This window comes from Patagioenas fasciata, chromosome 3, assembly GCF_037038585.1.
Source record: "Patagioenas fasciata isolate bPatFas1 chromosome 3, bPatFas1.hap1, whole genome shotgun sequence".
Taxonomy (NCBI): Eukaryota; Metazoa; Chordata; class Aves; order Columbiformes; family Columbidae; genus Patagioenas; species Patagioenas fasciata.
This window is the reverse complement of record NC_092522.1, coordinates 21,893,224-21,916,312: the sequence shown is the minus strand read 5'-3', so window position 1 is coordinate 21,916,312 and position 23,089 is coordinate 21,893,224. Positions and strand designations below refer to the sequence as shown.

General features: G+C 45.1%; 1 protein-coding gene across 1 annotated transcript in view; it reads left to right on the top strand.

Moving 5' to 3' along the window:
• The window catches only part of LOC136100192 (ALK tyrosine kinase receptor-like), a 339,835-nt gene that overhangs the window by 315,050 nt on the left and 1,696 nt on the right, over nucleotides 1–23,089 (top strand). Inside the window, exons 20-30 of the mRNA XM_065835062.2 lie at nucleotides 592–690; nucleotides 2,417–2,603; nucleotides 4,853–4,943; nucleotides 6,116–6,180; nucleotides 7,090–7,219; nucleotides 13,053–13,150; nucleotides 14,219–14,311; nucleotides 16,024–16,125; nucleotides 17,508–17,642; nucleotides 18,221–18,311; nucleotides 19,414–21,473. Of these exons, the coding sequence (XP_065691134.2) occupies nucleotides 592–690; nucleotides 2,417–2,603; nucleotides 4,853–4,943; nucleotides 6,116–6,180; nucleotides 7,090–7,219; nucleotides 13,053–13,150; nucleotides 14,219–14,311; nucleotides 16,024–16,125; nucleotides 17,508–17,642; nucleotides 18,221–18,311; nucleotides 19,414–20,118 (1,796 nt within the window). The 3' untranslated portion in view covers nucleotides 20,119–21,473. The remainder of the gene's footprint in view (nucleotides 1–591; nucleotides 691–2,416; nucleotides 2,604–4,852; nucleotides 4,944–6,115; nucleotides 6,181–7,089; nucleotides 7,220–13,052; nucleotides 13,151–14,218; nucleotides 14,312–16,023; nucleotides 16,126–17,507; nucleotides 17,643–18,220; nucleotides 18,312–19,413; nucleotides 21,474–23,089) is intronic.

Here is a 23,089-nt window from a genome sequence, read left to right as displayed (position 1 = left end):
ATCACTGGCATGGGAAAATTGTTCTATATTTCTACCATTCCCATCTGTAAAATGGGTAAAAAGCATGTTCATATTGACAAGGTGAAGTAAACCTTAATAGATGCCTTGTGTGGTCCCAAGTGAGCATGCAGCTGTGGGATACTTAGTACTGCACTTACTGTTATCAGGTTTTTCTGCCTGGATTAGGTGCATTTAGGAGATTATATATTGCAGTCCTCTTTCTGCTTTTGCTGTGGTTTGGCATTGGTAGCAGCACTTTAGTGCCCTGACAATGTAATGTTCTTTCCACCTCCCTAACCTCCTGCCCCTCGTTTTTATGGCCTTGTTTTCATACCCAGAGAGTGCACATGTTAATTCATTGATAGCAAACCATCTGTTTTAATGGCTTGATATTAACTGAGGGAAGTGAAACAATGAGCTATTAGAGGTCATAGATCCTGAGAACTGCTCATGCCAGAGGTTGCTCCTGCACTACAGCAGCAGCAGATGAGTCAATAGAAGGAAGAGGAGAAAAATCTGAAAAAAAAAAAAAAAGTGGTTGCTGAAAGATCATTTCAAACGTAATTCGTTTTTCTCCTGCCTCCATTACAGCTGAGCCAGTGGTTCACCTCCCTCTCTCCTTGGTCTTGTCTGTAGTGACTTCAGCATTGGTGGCTGCTTTAATTTTGGCTTTTTCAGGAATCATGATAGGTGAGTGTTTCTCTGCAAAAGATATTTTCATATGAGGGCTGGATCTGAGCCAGGGATAATTGGGCACTGGCAGGCAAAAGGATTCAGATCTTTAGCTACTGCTGTATTTAATGACACCTTGGCACACACACGCCTTAACTTCAGGTTTCAGTAGTTGTTTCTAACTGCGATGGCCAATTTGAGGAGGTTTCAGTTACTGACTGCATCTTGAAAGAGACATTACTGCTAGTGTTGTGGTGTGAAGCTGTCAGAACACAACTGCCACTGTTTTTGTGAGAACTGTTGGTGCATAATGCCTAAAAGCAAGCTTATATTTGTGTCCCTATGTACAGATTTGCCTCTTAATGTGTGACATTTAAGTTTGAAATTCTCACATAGGTTCCCCTTTTACTAACCACTGCTTGGTAGGATGTGAGAATTTTTGGCTTCTTTATTTGAAATCCTAAAAGGTATTTTTCAACCTTTCATTTTCTTATTTTAAAGTTGCTCACCTGCATTAAATTAAAAGCAGAATAGATCTGAATCAATGAAAAGCAACCAGGGATTCAAACCACAGCTTTGCCAATTTTCTTTGTCCACGCTCCCTGGGAGAGCAGAGGGATGCAGCCAGAGCAGCAAATGGCAACTATTAAATTAGATTTGTGCAGCTGTTTCAGTTTTAAGAGTTTCAGGAGTTATCAGTTGTGCACACATGGTCCTACATGTATGACATCTGGCCTGACAGTACTCCTTTAAAATTACTAATTACTTCTCAGGGAGTGGAAGAGTAATCCTCTTTCCATCCAACTAACCTATCATTGCCATCTCAGGATAGAGCAGCAATTTAAAAAATCAAAGCAAAAGCAATGAGGAGGAAAACGGAGGGCAGGTTTGTGGGTAAGTCATTACGTCCGTCTGCCTTTGCCAGTGCATGTTTACCCCTTAAATTCTTCCCCTGAGCAACATCTGCTAGAGAAGATGTGATAGCTATTACTGTCACAGTATTTGGGCTCAATCCAGCTCCCACAGAAATCAATAGTAAGGGTAATAGTGATTTAACCTGCTCACAACTGGCATCTTGCTTTGAAAAAAAGTACTCCAATATCAGTTACTATTTCAAGTAATATCCACAGGATGTCTTCCTTCAAGGTGTGATTTCTAATGACATTTCAGAAGTATCAGTGAGGTGATTCAAGAAATATAACACTACCATAAACTGATTTCAAATTTAATCCAACTTTGTTGTTTAGAAACAGGAAGTTTTCTTAAATGAGCTAGTTTAATGTACAATGTTATTCTTGAGCTAACTGTTTAATCTGTCCATTTTGAACAATATGATGCAATAAATCATTTCAGATTTTAGTCACCTCTGTGTGATTTAGGAAGGTGGATTATACCCCAGCTCCCTCAAGTTCAGGTCTAGACTCATACTTGGAAGGTCCAGTTAAGCTACATAGAACAAAACAAAAACCTCAGAACTGTGAAATCAGAGATCTCTGTAAGTGAAATTCATTTTACTTCTTCATGAGCAAGCCTGTTTCTTCATAAGATGTGTAAATCGAAGGTTCCTGGATAACTTGAGATTCCATTTTCTATCTGTAATTATTTGATGTACAGAAATATGACAGTGTTACTGTCTGGTTTGATTCGCTGAAAACTGGCCACACAGCAAATGCCAGTGACACGTGCTGCTGACCTGTTCCAAAGTCGCTCTGTGTCTCTGGTTTACTGTGTTCTCCATATTTAGTATATCGTCGGAAGCACCAGGAGCTACAAGCCATGCAGATGGAGCTACAGAGCCCGGAATATAAGCTGAGCAAGCTGCGTACCTCCACTATCATGACAGACTACAATCCCAACTACTGCTTTGCAGGAAAGACCACATCCATTAGTGACCTCAAAGAGGTGCCTCGAAAAAACATCTCCCTCATCCGGTAAATTCACCTTTGCCTTCCCCGTGTTTCACACTGTACACTCACATATGCTGTCTCTCTTACATGGGTGTGAACTCATGTCCTTGTGCAGACACATACAAATTCTCATGCACTTCTAGACTCGTGCTCCTTTTTGTGAGAAGAATGTAAATCTGCAGTAGTTAGGCTTCTGAGGAGGGAACTAGACTTTGGCAGTCTCCTTAACCTTTTACAGGTGCAGTGTTAATCTTCTGAGATTATGAGAGGAACTGAAGAGTCATCACCAGTGATTCAGACACACCTTTTGCAGACTGCACAATGAATGGCCCATTTCCACTTTTAACTGATGAAATGCTGGGAAGTCTGAGGCTTGTAGGAGGCTTTTTTAAAGTCTTTGATGTCATCTTTGGTAAAGACAATGACATCCTTAAGTACAGTAGCAGGAAAAACGATGTTTTGAGACTGCCAGACAGTATTAAAAGGACTGGAATGTAAAGCAAGCAGGATAGTCATGTCTAGACCAGAACTTCTGGAAAGTTTGAAATAGCCTCTTAAGAAGAAAATAGGAAAATTCAGAATTCTTTCCCACCTTGCTCTCCTCCAGGGTGCAGTGCATGCCATTTGTGAATGTGACGTTACCCTGGTACTGGTACTGTGCAGTTTTACGCAAAAAGCCAAGAAGTGGAAGCATGAAAGCTTGGAAGACTAGGGAACTTACAGTGCTAAAAAAGATGATGTTAAGAGCAGTCTGTGCAGTCGGCAGTGTTTTGCTGTCTCTTACCTCATTTCCCCTTACCTGCACATCTTGCTGGTCTATATCTGGAAGTTTCCAGGGTACTCTGTGCTGCTGCTCTCCTTTGTCACTTGGGCTCTGAAAGGATTTTTGAAGTGTGGCAAGCTGCAGAGAGCACAGGCTACAGCCAGGATTTGATAAGTGCAGGGGAAGATGGGCATTTTGGGAGATGGGTTAGTCATAACTAACTGAGCTGTAGAGATCTGGTTCATACCCTCAGCTTGTAACAAGTTGGTCAGGCATAGCCAAGAACAGTGTCTCAAGCTGATACCTACAAAACGTTATTAAAAGAAGCAACTGAGTCACAGACAACGCAAGTCCTCAGTGCGGTTTCACTGCCTAGACTGGTCTTTATCCTGGCAAAACGACAGACAGAGCTTATGCAACAACTGAGCAGGTTGCCCTTAGCAGCGCCTGATTGAACTGCCAGCAGGGCAACAGCCCATGCAAAACCTGTCCACTGATATACCAGAGAACAAAATCAGTGCAGCTCTCATGCCAAACCTGGCTCTACCAGGAAAGTCCATGTCATAGAAAAGAGCCTTTTGCCCAGATCGAGATGCAGGCATGCCTCTTAGAGGTTCAAACCACAACTACCCGATGTGCAGCCCATGCAGTGTTAAGAGGGACTAAGGATCTGGGATGCAGCCTCATTCTCTGCCAGAGTTCGCTGTGTTGTTACAATATGCCACCTGTGTGGTATAGCTGTTGTAGCAGTTGACTTAATGTTAAGCGAGTGAACACTGAATAGACAGGTATGCAATATCTGTGTCACAAGGGCATAGGATAGGATCTGTTGTGTAATTACTCTTAATTCCTTTCTCTTTTTCTGGTACCCTTATTCAAAATAAAACTGTAAATTTCATAATATGATCAGTCCCAGAAACAAATCTCAGCCTGAATTTCCAGAGCTGAGTGCTTTATAAAGCACTATCATCACCATTTACTGGCTTAGGTGCTTATCCAGAATCACAAAATAAATCAGGAAGATACTTGGTTAAGAATTCAGGTCCTTTGAGAACCATTGTGCTTCCTAGTTTCTTGTTCAATGTTTTCTTTAATGATGATGCATAAACATCATGGGAACTCTTAATGTGCTTAGAGTATGGGAACACCAAGGCTTATGACCTATCTTTATTGACCTGTTATGGAGCACCCAACACTAAAGCACTGACACCAAAGCTGTAGAAGAGTGCTATCCATTACACATTGCACTGCCAGCAGCTTGATTGCACCAAGGACTGTTCACTTTGGGAGATTGTTTTCCCTACCAATTAAATACATTATAGGTGAAGGAAAGAACACATCAAGCTCTGGTCCCCCGTGTAGTGTGAGGAGTGATATCCTCAGTGTCAATATCCACTTCTCCCTGTTTCACTACAATGAAAATTGTGAGCCCATTCTGTGAGCTGTGACCATAGTGTTATAATGTGTGTTCTCTGTAGTAAAACCTTCTTGTCTTCTCTGGTCTGTCCAGGGGTTTGGGCCACGGAGCCTTTGGTGAGGTATATGAAGGTCAGGTGGCAGGGATCCCCAGCGACCCCACTCCCTTGCAGGTGGCTGTGAAAGTAAGTGACAGTGTATGAGTTATCATGATGGTTTCATGCACCTCTCACCCAAGAGTCCCAATGCATTATAAAAATGAAGATGAATTAAGTATTACTGAAGGATGTGGCTGGAAAGGTTGCTGCTCTACTGCAAGACTTTAATCCATCATAGTGATGGTACACCTCGTAGTATATGGGCTTGTGAGTCTATTAAAAGGGGTCTGTAACTAGTAAATAGGCAAAGATTTCCCATACAGCTGCAGTAGACAGCAGGTACGAGAAATAAATCCATCCTCTGTCCATCCTCCACATGCTACACCTGGTTTTGTTACCTGTCCAAAGCCTTTGAGTCAGAGACCAAAAGTCTTCACAGGGTCAAGAGCAGCTGGCATGTACATCGAAGACCATGCAAGTAGGAGATGTCTGGTTTTCCAGGGATCTCACCACTCCACTACAAGGTGGATATGTACTGGATGTGAAACTAAATCCTACGAGATCCTGGTAGGGTTCCGCAGGCCTTCAGCAGCCCAGCTAGCTTGTTTTTACCTAGAGGTTACATTGCAGCACAGTCATACTGCTGGTTATAGTTCATAGTCTTGCTGGGAGGTAGCAGGATTGAACTGTCTGAGAGCTCAGGAACTGTGGTTCTCATTCTTCATCCAGCAGAGTCCCATATATTGAGCACCGTTCCCTGTATGCTCTGAGCTATTTCCTTTATTGAGAGGAAGATGACAGTGGCATTAATGGGCCATGTGTTCTCATCTGTATCCCTCAACAGGCTTCACAATCTACTTTAGTAATGGTGTAGCTATTACCTTAGAATGTGGTTTATTTTAGTGAAACAATCGTAGAAGCAAAGAACAGTTTGGGTTGAAGGGACCTTCAGTGCACATCCAGTCCAACCCCCCTGCAATGATCAGGGACATCTTCACCCAGATCAGGTTGCTCAGAGCCCCGTCCAGCCTGGCCTGGAATGTTTCCAGGGATGGGGCATCTACCACCTCTCTGGGCAATCTGGGCCAGTGCTTCACCACCCTGATTGTAAACATTTTTATGGCATGGAGGATTGCTGCAGACAATGCAGCTATCACAAGGATGACTGCAGACAATGTTAGTGCTTTTGATTGTGTCAGGTATTCTATATCTGTAAGTTTAAATATATTCTCCTTGTCAACCTGTTTTTTCTTTTCCAGACATTGCCAGAAGTGTGTTCGGAGCAAGATGAGCTGGACTTCCTCATGGAAGCTCTCATTATTAGGTGTGTGTGAATAAGATCAAACACTTGTGTAGGCTTGCAAAGCCCAGCACTGTAAGGAAAATGATGCTTTAAGAGTTTATGTCCATGCAACACATCTGTACGGTAATTTTAGCCCATTGCTGTCACTATTTTACAAAGAGGATAGGCATTACCAACCTTTTGTATTCTTCTTACAAATGAAGACACCAAGGCAACCAAATTATTAAGGGCTGAATTTTCAAGAGACTCCACAGCGGATTTCGTTATCCAGATTGAAAATCTTTAGGCCCAGTTTTCGGAATTAATAATAGGGTCCCTTGATTTGTCTTAGAGATCAGAACATGAGATAAAAAGAAACCTTAGGAGTTTTGGTTTGACCACTCAAAACTCACATATGGCATTGACCTAATGCTTCTGTCATATCGCGTCTCAGTGACTGAGTCCTAAAATCCACAGAAATAGTTTCCCATCATACTGAGGTCTGCAGAAAAATGGAAATACTAGTCTAGACCTTGAGGAATATCCCCTACATAAGCAGATCCCTTTGTCAGCATATTATTTTGAACAACTCTGCCCTGGCTCAGCTTCTACCCCTTGAACAGTGAAATTAGGAGGAGACTTTTATTTTAGCAGACATTCTTTGCTTCGTGTGACCCCTGAGTCTTGCTGTAGCCCAAAAAGGATGCAGAATACAGGAGGTGGAAAAGCGGCCAAAAGCTGTTACTTTCCCACCTTGATTTCTGCACTACTCAGACGGACAGAGAGTGCAGGGGTAGCACTTTGGCTTGATCCAGCTACCCTGCCTTTGCGATTTGTTACTTATTCTGAAAAAAAAAAAAAAATCCCCTCAGCAACACATTTTTATTATTTTCTGTAGTTGTGCTTTTTGGATCAAAGATGCTCCATAATTGAGTCTCCCTGTCTCCACAGCAAGTTCAACCACCAGAATATTGTGCGCTGTATTGGGGTGAGCTTGCAGGCACTGCCCCGTTTCATCCTGCTGGAGCTCATGGCTGGAGGTGACCTGAAATCGTTCCTGAGAGAGACACGGCCTAGACCGGTAAGAAAAGAGAAAATTGAATTTTATTTAGTAAGCTGCTGCCACAAGGCAAGTATGTAACTATAAAAGAGCTGATCCTGCAGCTGCTGTTTCCCACCATTTTAGAGGGTTGGAAAATTTCTGTTGGCAGGATGCTACTGGGGTTATGCAAAGGTGCCTCATTTCCTGGACTTTGCTAGATAGCATTACAGATACTATCTAAAGAAAGAATAAAATTAAAATTAAAAAAAACCCCAAACTTCTACTCTTACCTTCCTCACACCCTCTGGGGGCGGATTGAGGGGAAACATCAAGCTAGTAATGATAAATCCATTATTTAAATTACTGATCAGGTGCATTTCTGTGGCTAGCTGTCAGTACCAAGTTTGACACAGGTAAGAAGAGAATCAGGCCTGGAGTTGTTGACTTAATAGAAAATATCTTTATTCCAGAGTTTTAAAGATTTTCCCACTGAAATCAGCATCGGTAGGAAATGAGTCAGTTAGAAATGTACGAGAAATAAATTATGACTTGAAGAGAGGAATCAGTAGTTCAGAAGAATAAAGTTTGCTCTGAGCACCCAGATCAGGGAAGCACCCAGATGTTTTTGGAGTTTAGCACCATGGCCCAGCTTCATACTTTGCCTCTACATTTCTTTGACACAGGGCAAAATGCTGGATTTTATCAGTACAAGAGAAACACAAATTGAATCTAACACATATAAATAAGATTATTCTTCAAGGCATTTGGAAACAGATTAACTTTGTATTTTTTCCTTGGTTTTCAGACATATAAAATGGTGTGTTGCCCATAAGCGCTGCAGTCTTGGATAGATTGCAGTGAAGTGGCTCCTGCCTGGATAGAAAGCTAAACACCCAGAAAGTTGAGATGTTTGAAATCAGAACAGTCTTTATAAACAGAGGTTGGCTTTCTGTAGCACCTAGGGATGCTTTTGTTAGCTTATACAAATGGGCTGAACTTGGTGGTAGGTGAGTGGGAAAGCTCATGGTTGTTTTCAGTGTGGGCTCCGTTCTCATCCAGTGCAGAGCAGAACGGCATGGGCAGAATATGCTGCCTGGGAGGTGCTTTGTTCAAAACTGCCAGAGCAGGCTGTGCTAGATGGATGAAGTGGCAGGTGAACCAGGATGGTGTAGGGCAAGGGCACCCATCACTTTGCAATGGAATCATCTTTTTGGCTCATTAAATTAGAGGGAGAAGCCAGCTCAGAGTCTTGTGAGGAAACACCAAGAACATTAGTGTTGAACAGCAGGAATTTTTACCTACTTGCAGTAAGATGAAGCAGTTGCTTTTGTGGATGGAAAGCCTTTAATCTTCATAGGATGCAGTCACAGGAGCCTTCTGAGCTGAGGGATTTCTTTCTGTCTGCCCCTACCCCAGTCATCAGTTCCTCCTTGCATGAGAGGGCTTCCATTTCTGTTAGCAGTAGCTCTGTGCGACCCCTGTGAACGCTCATGTCAGAAGAGGTGGGCAGTTCACTCCAGGCACAGCATACACTACTTCCTTGCTGTTTCTCTTTTTGCCTTTGCTCTCCTTCCCTGCCTCTTCTTTCATTGTCTTTCCTGACCTGTCTGAGGTTATCTGGGACTGACCATTAACTACTACTACACACTTCTGTTACCAGCACCTTGAAATCCTCCCCTATTTCTGCTTTTAACTTTCTCCCAGGACTGAAGCAGACCTGGGACTGAGGCTGCTGTTTTCTGCTCTGTCTCATGCTTGTCACTCTTGCGGAAAGCCTGAGGTTCAAAGGCAGGTGGGCAGGTACAAGCCGGAACTGATTCAGAAAAATAATTTCCAGTCCCTCTGTAACAGCTGGGTGAATGTGCATGGCCTATGTGCAGACACAGATCCCTGTGTTTCATTTCCACTCCCAACAGCTTCCTTCCCCTTGCCTTGCCCTGCTTCTGCTGCCATCCCATGCAGTGGATGCCTGGTGAGAATGACAGGGTAATTCATTCTCTGGCTGCTGGGGCAGCTTCTGAGGGGCTAATGGTAGCTGTGAGTGCTGAGAAATCAGCCTCTGGTGCACAAGCTTGACTGCTGGCTCAGAAACTACGAAGCTAGGAGACTGACTCACTGACAGAGGTGAGATGTGTCAGGGGCGTTGTGCTCTGCGAGGTACGGGTTGCAGCTGTGGAAATGGATTCATCCTCTGCGTGTACTTGAGATGTGACAGAGCCTCTGCACATGAGGCCCATGGCTCAGTACTGTCAACTGTATCTTTGCATTGCTCTTAGTGAACCGTGAGCTGCTTTGTTCCTCTTATTCCTCATTCAAGGACTGAAGGTAGAAAGCAGGCGTAGCAGACTGGATGCCTAGTTTTCCAGGTCCATTAATGGAAAGACAAGGAACACTGCAGAGTAAACAGGCTTTTGTGAGCTTTGCTTCTAACAGGAATGAACTGAACACATAAGACCTGGTTGACTGACTCAGTAGCAGAGGTGCACTGCTCACTGTGCAGTAAGCACCATATGAATTACTGTTGTCATTTTTGCTTGGTTTCTCTTTTTTTTTTTTTTTTTCCCCAGTTTTGGCTTTTCTATCTGATCTCCTTACTACCTTGTCTTTTTCACCTACTTCTGTTTTCATTCTGATTGCAGAAGATAAAAGACTTACGTGCTCATTCTCTACCTTCATCCCCCAGGTGTTCTCCCCACTCCCCTGCCACTAACCTCAAATTCATTGGCCAGTTTCAGTGAAAGTTAATAGAGGTGCTGAAGGCATTCTTATCTCCCAGGGCTCCTGAAAGGAGAAAGCGCCATCCTTGAATGACCACTGAGCACAACAGTTGTCTTGTTTGGCTTGCCAGCAAGAACCTGTGTGACTTGGAGCAAGACACACCAGCACACTGCTGTGAGCTCAGCCACGGAAAAACATGCAAGAGAGCAGAGGGAATGGAGGAGAAGGAGGCAATGCGAGGGAAGGGGGAAGTTAAGATGTTGTAAGGGACATGAAGTGAGAAGCTAGAGCTTCTGCAGGAGGTATCAGGAAATGGGATGCAACTTAATGGGAGATCAGGATACTGCCAGCGCACAGGTTATTGTATGTTATTCGTCTGTGTTTTTCACATAAATAATGAAAACAATGTTCAGCCAACACGTGGTGATTCTTCTGGACTCTAAGCAAGAACTGATGATATGTGTAAACCAAATATTCATCCAACATCATTGATACAATACCAGTGACTTTTGTGGAATATTGTCGATTTGTGCCAGCCATGTCTGCTCTGTAAGCTTCAGACTGAAACTTCTCCATGGGTCAAAGGTTTACAGTCCTGAAGGGCTTCTCTGCCCCATTTCTAATAAAGTTTCACATCTATTATAGGATTACCCCTTCCTCCTCATCTGGAGAGAGGCATTCTGGTAGATTCAGAAATGCCTGGAATCAGAGCCTTCGCTCCTTATGAGTGTTGCAGAATTGTCCCTTCTGGGAAGTTCAGTGCTGATCTTTCTCACGCACACAGCACAGCAATCAAAGAACAGCTCTGGAAGATAAATTGTATATGGATAAATGATTCCCCTCCTTTGTGTTGTGCAGCCTGTTGCACAGAGCAGTGATTACGCTGAACAATACACAGAATTTCCTTCACCTTTAGCAAGATTCAGCCTCACCCAGGGAGATGTCACGCGAGCACTTCCAGCGTGCCCAGTGCTCTGAGCAGTGGTGCATTGCAGCTGCCATTGTCCATTCATCTGGGGAGCAAAAGCTGTAAAGTGAATCCTTTGGTGCCTCAAGGCTGCTCCCCTTGCAAAATGTATCCCAAACCTCCATTTTTCAAACAAAGTACATGGCTAAATTGTCCTTGGGTGGGCAGTCACATCTGTTTTAGGACTGTATTTAGCCAAATAAAAGGTGGAAGGAATCCATCCGTGCAGGAGAAGGAAGGGAAAAAAAGGGAAAAAGAGAAAAAATGCTATGCTGTTGAAATCAGCCTGTGGCTTCAGCCTACTGACTGCCTTGCTGTATAGCTCAGGTCTGGAATCGATTGCACGTAAAGAATTGAGCTTTTTACTCAGTTTTCACTTCAGGTTTCTGACCCTTGCTCGGAAGAGGAAGGAATGGATAGAGATATTCATTTCCCTTTGGTTATGCCCTGAAAGTAAAAAAAAAGGCATCTGCGTCCTTTCTTACTGTAGCCATATTGTGTAGCTGGTGAGTCAGTTTAACATGCAGAGATAAAAAAAGATTATTCCCCCCTCCCCATGAAAGTGGGGTGAGAGAAAGGCTTTGTGTTTTCAGGAAATTGTTAGTCTACAAAAAGAAAGGTTTTAGGGGGAGATGCAGTCTGGTGTTTTAAAGAATCAGTTAAGTATATATATGCAACGAACTATACTGTGTTAATAATAAAATATAGGCAGGTGGTACGTAGTCATGAACAGGCTTTGTTCACATAAAGATGCAGCATTTTTCAATTATTGCATTAGTTGAGTGTTGAGGCCAGGTTTTTCCTAATCTCTTTAAGACTTTTCTTAGGTTTCAGCAGCCAGTATTTACTGTTTAACTACTGGCTGCTGCCTGCTGCAGAGCCTGGAATTCTTTCCAGTCCCAGTTAGCAGTGGCTTAGATCAGGTGGGATGGCCAGCGCAGCATCATGTCAGTCTAGAGATACGTTTCATCACAACTGATGGGCTGACAGGGCCAGCAGTCCCTGTCACTGGAGAACCCGTGCTGCTTTGTGCATTGGTGGGAGAGACACGTGGGCAGGTGTGCCTTTTGGGCACTGGGCATCATGGTAGGTGTCACAAGAGAGAGCCAGAGGGTGGGACAGGCTTGTTTGGTCAAGTGACCAAGGCCACAGAGAAACACTTAGCTAGCAAATGGCAGCTGTGGAGTAAGCAGTCACAGAATCATAGAATGTCTTGGTTTGGAAGGGACCCACAAGGATCATCAAGTCCAGCTCCTGTCCCTGCATATGACAACCCCACAGTTCACACCGTGTGTCTGAGGGTGTTGTCCAGTCTCTTCTTGAACACTGTCAGTCTTGGGGCTGTGACACCTCTCTGGGGAGCCTGTTCCAGTGCTCCAGCACCCTCTGGGTGAAGAACCTTTTCCTAATGTCCAACCTGAACCTCCGCTGGCACATCTTCCTGCCTTTCCTTTGGGTCCTGCCCGGTTGTTTGTCACCACACTGGCAGCAATGATCTCCTCCTTGCCCACAGGACTGGCTGCAGGGATCACTGCTTCACACCTTGGTGCAGAAGCTGATGGTTTTGTTTCAGAGGCCAGCAAACACAAGCTGGTACTCAGCCTGCCCTGCTCACTAAAGCATCTGCTCCTGCTGGCAAGGGCTGTAGCCTTCATCAGAGGGGCAGGGACCAGGAGTTGGCAGCCTTACTCTTCCATAGCCCTTGGCTACACAAACCTGTGTCAGTGCTCCAAGGGGCAAGATAAAACCTACACAGATGTGGAGGAGGGAAAGAGCAAATGTGACTCATGCCATTATACCAAATGTCATTCTCATTGTTCAAGGTGACTTTAGAGAAAATCTAGCAAAATTACAAAGAAACTGAGTGAGGACCAGTTCAGGCTACAGATCTCCTCAAAAATCTGGCTGAAAATTCACAAGTGTTTCCCATGAGAATGGGGAGCAATTCTTACAGAGCTGGAAATTCAGATCCAGCTGTTCTGATTCTGTCCCTGGGATTTGCATGACATTGTGCCTGCACATCCTTCACAGAGTTCATGCATATGAGCTCTCTATTGTGCATTTTTGCTATTTTGTGTGTTAACATCCGAGCTATGTCACATGTTGGAGAGTTCCCAGTTCTGTACCAGGGATGAATCATGTCATGTTCTTGCTTTTAACCCATGTTTGTTGCTTGCCTTTTGGTAGAATCAGCCATCCTCCCTTTCCATGCTGGACTTGCTCCATGTGGCTCGTGACATCGCTTGTGGGTGTCAGTACCTGGAAGAGAACCACTTCATTCACAGGTAGGTGAACACACCTGTGTCAGCATGGGCATGGCTTACACACAGGCCAGCACAGACTTGTAATGTGCTGCTTGATATGTTTATGTCCTGCTGCACTCTAGTGGCTGGATACGTTTAAACAAGGTAGATAAAATCAGCATAATAGAAGCAATTAACAGACAGGCTGCTATAAACCAGGGTGCAGAGGACTGAGGTTTTACCAAAGTCTCAGTGCATGCACTTGTGCAGCCTGTTTTGCTACTCTGCAAATGGAAACACAGTCGTGTGACAGAAGTCTTCAAAGCTCTTCCCGTCGTAAATTTTGCTTAGTGCCTTTCTGCTCATTCTGGAACCCTTTTCTTCTCCCTCTTGAATAATGGAAGTACAGCCAGAAGTGCAGCACCTTATGACTATCATTACCTGGTCCTGCAGAAAGGGGTGTTTGGCAAATGTCCATTATTCTACCTGGAGCATTATGTAGAGATGAGTAGAGAGAGATTGTAGTTCACTCTCCTGAAAGAGCTACCCACAAGATACGCCACCACATTATTCAGATCTCAAGGTTTACTTCAGCCCAGCAGAGGTGAAGCTGGAGCTTTACCTGCACACATGGATTCAAGCCTGTACCTTCAGTCTTCAGAACACCTGCACATTGTTGTTCATCCTGTCCATGACAGTACACCCATTTGACAATGTTTGAACAAGCATGGTAGTAACAGGTCAGCGGATCATTCCCCAGACAACTTAGTGTTGGTACTGGCACATTGCTGAACTCAGCCCCACTCCTTAGAGACTTAAAAATAGCTCCTGGTGGGAAGGGAGGCTCATGGAGGTCCATCCTTTCAGCTGAAAGTTGTTACATGGAGATTAAAGAGGAAATGTTAAAAAGCTAAACTATTCTTGCTTTTGGGCTAGATTGGAATTTGGGACATCACTAGTTATCCATAAACACTGCCTTATCTGGCTTTTGTGGGCTCTCTGCAGCTCAGGAAAGTAGCTACTATTCTTTGTTTTCTTTTTTGCTTGCAAAATGGTTGAATGATTAAGTGGTTCTTCTCTTTCTCTTGCTTTTCTTCCCTTTGCTTGTAGGGATATTGCTGCCAGGAACTGCCTCCTTACCTGTCGAGGGCCTGGGAGAGTGGCTAAAATTGGAGACTTTGGAATGGCCCGGGATATATACAGGTAGCAGAGCTAAGCCCAGGGTATCTGCAAGTGGCAGCTGGCTGAAATGAGTGAGGAGTGGTGTTTGTGCAGGAGAGCAGGCTCTACCCTGCTCTGCATAACGCTAGCAAGGCAGAGTGGAGAGATCCCACCCTGCTGAATCCCAGCTAATGCATTTTTGGTGTTTGTCTTCATGTGTAGTGTAACTGTGCTCTGCAGACTTTTCCTACTCCTGACAGCTTTCTTCTGGGTGATGAAGTCTGATGGTCATGGAGGGCATTTTTCCTCCCTCTTGTACTATGTCCTCAGTTTCTTGTCTTTAGCTTCTCCACACTGAATGGCATCGATGTGCCCTTTTGTTTTTGTGGTCCCAAATCATTCTGAGTTTAATCTCTCTCCTTGATACTACCTCTGCCCCTTTGGTTTGATGTCATCAGTAAATCTCCTCAATTTACTGCAGATAAAGGAGGAAGGTGCAGAGGAAGGTCAGGAAAATGTAATCAACCAAACTGGAATTCAGCCAGGATGCAGGGTTAACTACTCTGCTCTTGCGGGAAGTGCCAGGAAATCTTTAATGACCACAAGCAGTCAGGGCTGTAGTTTGATACCTCATCTTCCAGATAGCACCTCCAGAAGCGCAGCACCTTGTCCTGCTGTGCTGAGGAACTGATTTGCCTCTGACTCGGAAGAAGGAATGCCTTGTTCTCAAGTCACCCACACTGTTTATTCCAGTGCCTTGCCTTCTTTTTTACCTGCTTGGGGATTCTCCTGTGCAATTACTAAGCCAGGCCTGGCTCTGCTTAGCTTGAGATCTGACAGTATTACAACCTGAGGTGATGCAAACAGTGTGCTACCTGCAAAAGCCCAAGTGTGTCAGAGCTGCTTATTTTTTTTCCTTCTCTCCTCCCTCTCCCTTCACAAAGAGCCCCCGCTCTGCCACACTGTCTGATGGGACTCTGCTGGGGCAAAGTAGCATCTGTCACACAATCAGCAGAACCAACTGCCAAGATGAATGCTTTGGTGCTGTGTTTTCAAAGATGCCTTTGAAGTTTGCACATGTTTCTGTGTCCAGGAACATCCTTTGGATGCTCTGGCTGTGTAGTTATGAACAGTGATACCACAAGCAGCCTACTGCAGCTGCCAGTATGGGATCCGAGGCTTGTAGATTTTATTGTAAATGACGATGACACTAAAGGACGGATGTACTTCCTGTCTCAGGAGTACAGGAGGTGGTTTGTGTACTCCTGTCCCAGCTCTAACAGTGAAGCATCTCTGTCATTAACCCCTGGTTCTCAGGGTTTTGCATTTCACTTGCAATTCTTCAGACTGGGTACATATGGGACAGACTTTGTTCATTTTTGGTGGGGGTGCACAAGTTGACCATGTGTGAGGCAAGGTGGAGATCTTGCTGTGGCTGAGAGGTGCAGGAGGATGGCCCTGCCAGCAGCAGAGCAGTGTGTGAGTAATTCAGTAGGAGTGTGCACACAGGTAACCATAACTTGGGTTCACCAAATCAGGCCTAAAGCGAGGGACATGGGAGCAGTCATTCCCTGGTCTGCCCATTTCCGCTGTTTTTGTGAGAAGGAGCAGATCTCTTCAGCTGTGCCATGCTGTTTTGTCTAAATTGGTCTCTCCTCTGGCTTATAATTTGGATATTTGTAATTATAAAAATTCTAAATTAATGATATTTTCTGAATTCTTGGCTCACTCTCTGTTTCGTTTGTTCTTTGCAGAGCCAGCTACTATCGGAAGGGGGGGTGTGCAATGTTGCCTGTCAAATGGATGCCTCCTGAGGCTTTCATGGAAGGGATATTTACATCAAAAACAGACACGTGGTGCGCTTCCTTTCTTTCTTAGTCCCGTCTGTCTGTCTGTGTTGTAACCTCTTTTGTAGAGTGTGAATATTTTGTAAAAAATGCATGTTCATTTCTCCTTTACTAAAAAGACAAGCTAGGTCTTTCAAAGCCACTAATCTTGGAGGAGATAATAGAACAGAAAGATCAGACCTGTGTGAAGACTGGTGCTGCCAGGGAGGTGAGCAGGCGGGGAAGGGAGGTTGAGGCAGATGCAGGTGCCGCTTTGCTGCTACAGGGAGGAACATGTTAGTTCCATGCTGAGGAAAGCAGCACGGGAGACTGCAGGCAGGGTCCATCCTCCAGTGAGGAAGAAGAGCATCATGTACACTGGCCCACGTTGCCCAGAGAGGTGGTAGATGCCCCATCCCTGGAGACATTCCAGGCCAGGCTGGACGGGGCTCTGAGCACCCTGATCTGGTTGAAGATGTCCCTGCTTATGGCAGGGTGGGTGGACTAGATGAGCTTTGAAGATCCATTCCAAACCAAACTATTCTGTGATTTTATGTATTGTGGCTTTCATCTTTCTCCTGGCCTGCAGCAGCACTGTGAGCTCTTGAGTTGCCAGTGGCCACAAGAGGGCGAGGGAGATTGGGTGAGCAGGAGGCAAGAGCTCGGGAGGTGTGTGGAGGGGATGCAGCTCCAGAGCAGGCCCTGGCAGAGGGGTGTTGATATGAGCTCTCTGTGGCTGAGCTGCTACCTGTTGCAGCACCAAGCACAAGAGTTTCCCATTGCTGCACATAGCGCTTTGCAATTTGAATCAGTAAGGGGGTGATTTCCAGGCAGCTGAGCAGATTTGGAGGGAGTCCTGTCCTGTTGTCCCAGGGCTTTGCAAGCCACACCACACAAGCCCAGCACTGTGATATTAGCTGATGAATATTTTTGTTGTACTCTGAGCTACAGGTGGGGGCTGTGGGGCTCAGAGCATCAGTGGGTATTCATTGGTGTGTTATTTCATGCAGAGTAGCTTAATCGAGAGGGAAAGTTTGTTGTAAGTGATCAGGCCACTGCTCCACTCAGTGCTGTCTCCAGCAGGGACTGATGTCTCAGAAAAGCATAACCTGACTTTCTCATTTATTACATCTAGTTGAACAGTGCTGAGTACAAGGGTAAAGCAACCATATTTACCTACCTAGGCTTCACTCACTTAGCAGTCAACTATTAGCATTCATTAAATTACTCAAAGTCCACTGTTACAACTATGCAGCTTATTTATGTCTGAATCCTGCAGCGGTGATTTCCACAAGCTGCCTGAGAACAGACCACAGAGAGCAATGTTGACGGTGCTGCATCCAGGGTCATTGCCCCTCAGTGATGGTCATTCCCATATCCTTCACTTTGTTTTCCTTCTCCTCTGTGTTCAGGTCCTTTGGCGTACTGCTGTGGGAGATATTCTCTTTGGGATACATGCCCTACCCTAGCAAAAGCAACCAGGAGGTTCTGGAGTTTGTAACCAATGGAGGAAGGATGGATCCACCTAAAAACTGCCCTGGCCCTGTGTATGAAATTTTAACTTCGATATATTCATACAAATAAGGTTACGTTTGGATGCTGTTCTCTAGTGAGAAGTTAATCACTTCCAAGATTTATCTTATCTTGACTGATCTACCTTATTGAATTTAAGTGCCAGTGACTTCCCTACTAGTTAAATTTTCTGTGTGCTTTGGAGAAGAATTCCGGGCCCCTTGGAGAAGTACTGGCTACTGCTTTTGCAGTCAAAGATGGTGCCATATTTCTGTGTCTTAGGTTAGCCCTGAAACCACTAATATATGAGGTTCTTCACAGGTAGGGAAAACTGGTCTCCATTACCTGTAGCCTTGCCTATCTCTAGTGAATTTCCCAAGGGATTTCAGGTGGGTGGGTTATTTCTCTGATGTGCTGTGGACGTCACCCCACTGGTGGCCACATTCCCGTGGTTACCATCACCTCAGCTGTCTGACTCTGGGGAAGGCAGAGCACTTGTATTTATTAAAGTCAGAGTGGTGATGTGTGCTCGTGGTTTCTAGGATGCAGCAAGTTGCTGTTCTGTACCAACAGGATCTGCTATTTATGAGCATCTCCCGTTCTCCTCTTCCAGGTACCGCATTATGACCCAGTGTTGGCAGCACCAGCCGGAAGACCGGCCAAATTTTGCCATAATCCTGGAGAGGATTGAGTACTGCACTCAGGTATCAGTGTTCATTTGACTCGACTGAGAGGGGTGGGGAGGGTTCCCGTTGAGGAGCAGTTTAGGCGAGGCAGAACATGCAATGAGCAAGCAGTACTGCATTTCTGCAGTCAGCCTGTGACCATTACTGTGTCAGCCTGGGACCAGTGGCTGGGGTATTTACCCCAACAGAAGGCTGATCCTTCTTGTGTTTTACTGCCAAAAGGCACAAACTTAGCTTTACAAAGAGTAGACCTGTAGTTCTGCTCCTAAAGGCACAGATTCTAACAAGCAAAAGAGCTAAGACAGGTCAGCACCCATACATGTTTCCCATGTGTCATGTCAGCCACTCCATCCCAGTGTTCACCCTTAAGGTGTGGTCAGCACTGAGCAGAAGTGGTCCTGGCTTAGAGCACCTTTTCCAGGTGGTTTCTGCATCTGCGCACATTTTTCTAAATCTGGCCTCAGTCAGTTTTCTTTCCCTCACTGGTCAGGAGGCTTGGTCTGGTTTTCATGTGTGTTTGGATCCCGGGATGGAGAGGCATTGTTTTCTGCTATCTATAGCTTGCCATGTCATCCTCAATAATTAAAAGTTGCTCAGATCACCACATTTTCTCTCAGTTTAATTTTCAAAACTGCTTAAATAGCTCAGAACCGCAGTCCCTATGGATTCAGGATTCAAGGGGTCTGGCAGTATTGCCTTCTCTCTGCATTCCCATTCCTCCCTTGTTGTGTGGAAGCAATACTTTCATGGCTGAAACTTTCTCATATTATCTGAGAATGTTATGAACTTCGAGATGATATAGATTCCAAAACAACATTCCCACAGGAAATCTGGCTGGACATAAAAAATGTTTTTCATTGGCTTTGTTCCTCTGCTGTTCTGTGATGAGTTTTAGGGTTGCTTTTTTTTGAAGAGTTCAATTTTAAGGGTATCCTATTGCATCTCATGGCTAACTGTATTTTGCCAGCATCCTCTACCTATGGAATATGGGCTCTGGGTGGTGGGAAAGATGCTCTGTGATCATAGCACGACAGCTGTCAGGCATGTCAGGTTTTTTACCAAGTCTGAGTATGCATGATGGTAGCAGGCTTTGAGAAATCCTCATTGTTCTCCCCGGCAGGATCCAGATGTCATCAACACTGCTTTGCCAGTAGAATACGGCCCATCAGCTGAGGAGGAGGAGAAGGTAGCGATGCGCCCTGACGATCCAGAAGGAATTCCTCCTCTCTTGGTCTCCACACACCAAGATAGAAAGGATGACAAGCAAACTCTGCCATCTCCACCACCCCTGCCATCAGCCACTGCTGCTGGAAAAGCTCTCGGCAAAGTGGGAACCTTGGAACCGCCAGTCCCGGGGAAGGTGCAATCATCCTCAGTGGGGGGACATATCAACATGGCCTATGCCCAGTCCAATCCTCCTTCTGAGCTGCACAAAAGCCGGAGCTCCAGAAACAAGCCCACCAACCTCTGGAATCCAACCTACGGTTCCTGGTTTGCGGAGAAGCAGGCCAGCAAGAACAGTTCTCTGCTGGAGAAGGAGATGCCCGAGAGGGAGAATTTGGGACAGGAAGGAAACTGTACTGTGGGGCCCAACATTGTGACTGGCCGACTGCCTGGGTCCTCCCTGCTGTTGGAGCCATCTTCCCTAACAGCAAGCATTAAAGAAGTGCCTCTCTTTAGGCTCCGCCACTTCCCCTGTGGGAACGTCAACTATGGGTACCAACAGCAGGGCTTACCCTTGGAAACCTCCACGCCACCTTGCACGAGCAGTTACGAGGACCCCGTCCTTAGAAACAAGAGCCACATAACCCAGCAGGGGCCGTGAGAGCCCTCTACCCTCTTGACTTTTCCCCCTGTGGCCCCTGAGCATTGAAGAGATGTCCTGTTACCCAACACACCACGAGCAAGGGATCCGGCTGCATCACCTTCCATTCTGTGCCAGCTTGCTCCAAAAGTGCCACCCTCGAAGCTGTAATTTCAACTGACCTGAGAAGGTTCCAATCATTGGAGTAAAAGAACCAAGGGGGAGGGAGGATACAGGAAAGAGATGCTATCTGCAAGGCCCGGCTGCTGTTGCATCAACTCATACGCATGGTTGTTGTCATGCCCTTCCTGTGAGCTTTTCTCAGTTGTTCATTCTCTGCTTAAGTGTAAAGCTGCAGCTCACCGAGTGTTTCATGTCTGGGGTTTCCATGCCAAACCTGTGGTTGCTGTGGAACACCTGGAGGTCTCCGGCAGCTGCCAGAGGTTGTAGTGGGTTTGGGGAGAGCATCCTCCATCCAAACTGAAAAAGGATACAAGAGCACTGAATGGTGACGCGATGGCACGTGCCCAAGTTGTGTCCCAGCTACAGTCCGGTCTTCAAAAGTCCTTGAATGCATAGTGGTGATGGCGGCAGGGCAATACACTGGTCATACCACATTCCTTGAAAGAGAGAGGAGAGGAAGCACAGAAGATGGGTGTAGATGCTATGAGGTGTATTCTGGGTTGGGAGTGGGGAGGGTGTTGTTTGGCTGGGGTTTTTTTGTTTTGTTTCCTTTTTTTTTTTTTCCTTTGCTTAAGAACTAAAACGGAGTAAAGCCCTTTAAAATTCCTTCTGGCCTACGAAAGTAGGAATGTCCTTCATCAGGAACTTGTGCATGTCAAGCAGAACTAAGGTGAAGTTTTAAAGGACCATAATCATGAGAGGAACTTTCACCATGCCCTGAAAATGGACAGCCACCCACGTACCTCAGAGGTTTACAAGAGCCTTTGATGTACCCTGTACAAACGACAACATGAAAGCAGAAGACTACATCGTGCCACAACCTGGATGCCAGATACCGTCTGTATTTGCGAGGTTTAGCCCTTGTTCTTTAACAAAAAGTGTATGATACTGGTTTAAAGATAAGCACTGCATTGACTCATTTTGTACACCTCGTGCATGAAAAATATTCCAGTTAAGTGTATTGTCAAAACATAGGTGTAGGAAATAATTCATGTGTAAAGTTGTGAATTAGTAACTTCAAGTTAGGGTTGCAAGGAGCTGTTTTAGCATGAATGCTGTCTGAAAAAGGGATGCCTGTTTCCAAGGAAATAGGTGTAACGGAGCACCAGCAAAGGAATGTGGATGTATTCTTCAGTCTGAGACTCTTCGTTTCAGTGAAGTGACTGAACCTGGCCCTGGATCCAAACATGGAGGTAAGCTCCTGTCCTCATAAGGGAACAAACCAGAATCCATATATGCTGCTCCTAGCCTTTGAGACATGCAGACTGACAGCAGAGGGCTAGGTTTGGGCCACCATCCTTCTAAAAAAATTATAAATAAGAAGGGCGAGGTAGTGTGCTATCCTAACCTGCCCTTCTGCCACCTCTGATACACAGAACTAGAAACCTTTTTTAGATGAATGCCAAAGCTGAGTGTGAGGGTCGGGGAATAGGGCTCTGTTCTTGTGTTGGGAAGCTTGAGTCAGGAGCTGCTCCAGATTTCATGTTCATCTGCTGGTGATCCAATGCTGCTGCGTGAGCTTGGTGGGGATCACAAGGGTTACACGCCTCGGCTGCTCTCCTGCTGCGTGCAGGCTGCTTTAGCTTGCATTAAGAGAATATTTGTGATCTGCGAGATTATGAGGCTCGCAGCTCCCATCGTGGAATAGCCACTGGGGGGGGATTCAGTCCAGCGTTGGACTGTGTTCCTGTCACACGGGCCGCTCATTCAAGCTCAATGGGGTAGTTTTCCAGAATCTCAGGAAGGCTGATTAATTCACCAGGTAAGCACTATCAGAACAGTTTCTTACACTGGTCTGTTACTCACATATAATAGCAATTTTCATTTAAATATTTTAGTTTTCTCATTTTCAAAAGGGCTGAATCTCGTCATCATTGTTTTATTTGGCTCTTCTCTGCGTAGGAGCACTCTGAATGTTTGCTGTCCTGCCTTTTGCATGTTACTGAGTGCAGGATCTGACCTGTACACTGATGAATGTTCTTAAATAATACACAAGAAGTTGCAAAGTTAGTGATGTTTGACTAGTGGAAATTATTAATTCTTAGATCTGGGGCAGAAGCTCTGATGTGGCACAAAGGCAGATAGGCTGCCAGGTGATGATGTCAAAAGTAGCATTTCAAAAAGAAGCGTTAAAAGAGCGAGCAGCAAGATATGATTGTAAGTTTGTGGGAGTGAAGGGGGTAAAAGGCCCCTGCCATGCTAGGCAGTTATTTTATCCCAACTGAAATACTATTAGAAGAATGAGAGTTGCAAACAAAGGAGGAGCTAAACACATTACTGCTTCTTACCTATGGAATACGTGAGGAGATAATTCTGGCCGAGGGAAATGGTGAATTACTGCGGAAATTCTCCAGTCTGTTGAGTATGGTGCATTGAGATAAATCCTGTTCCTGCACTAGCAGGTGGTTTTCAGTAATCTTCCTGCCAGTGTCTCCAGTGTACAATGCTTTGTTGTGGGGTTTTTGTGTTGTTGGCTTGTTTTAAATCCTCCCCATTAACTCTTGGAATTGAGAGGAATTCAGAAATCCAGTTTGCGCATATTGTTAATATGAAAAAAAACAATTCTGAGCTCTTCCAGAGGAAGCATTCAGGCTGGTAGCCCTGTGTGCTGTCCAAGTACAGTACCCCAGTTTGCAAAAATCATTTTGTAAATACTGATGCTAATCAAATCTTGCCACTCAAAAACAAGGCTTGGAGCATTTGCCTGTCCTCTTTCTTAGAAAACAACTAATGCCATCAATGACAAATGATTTCCATGAATGAATTGCCTGTACTAAAGGCTGCTCTGCTACCTGTGTGCAGCTGCACC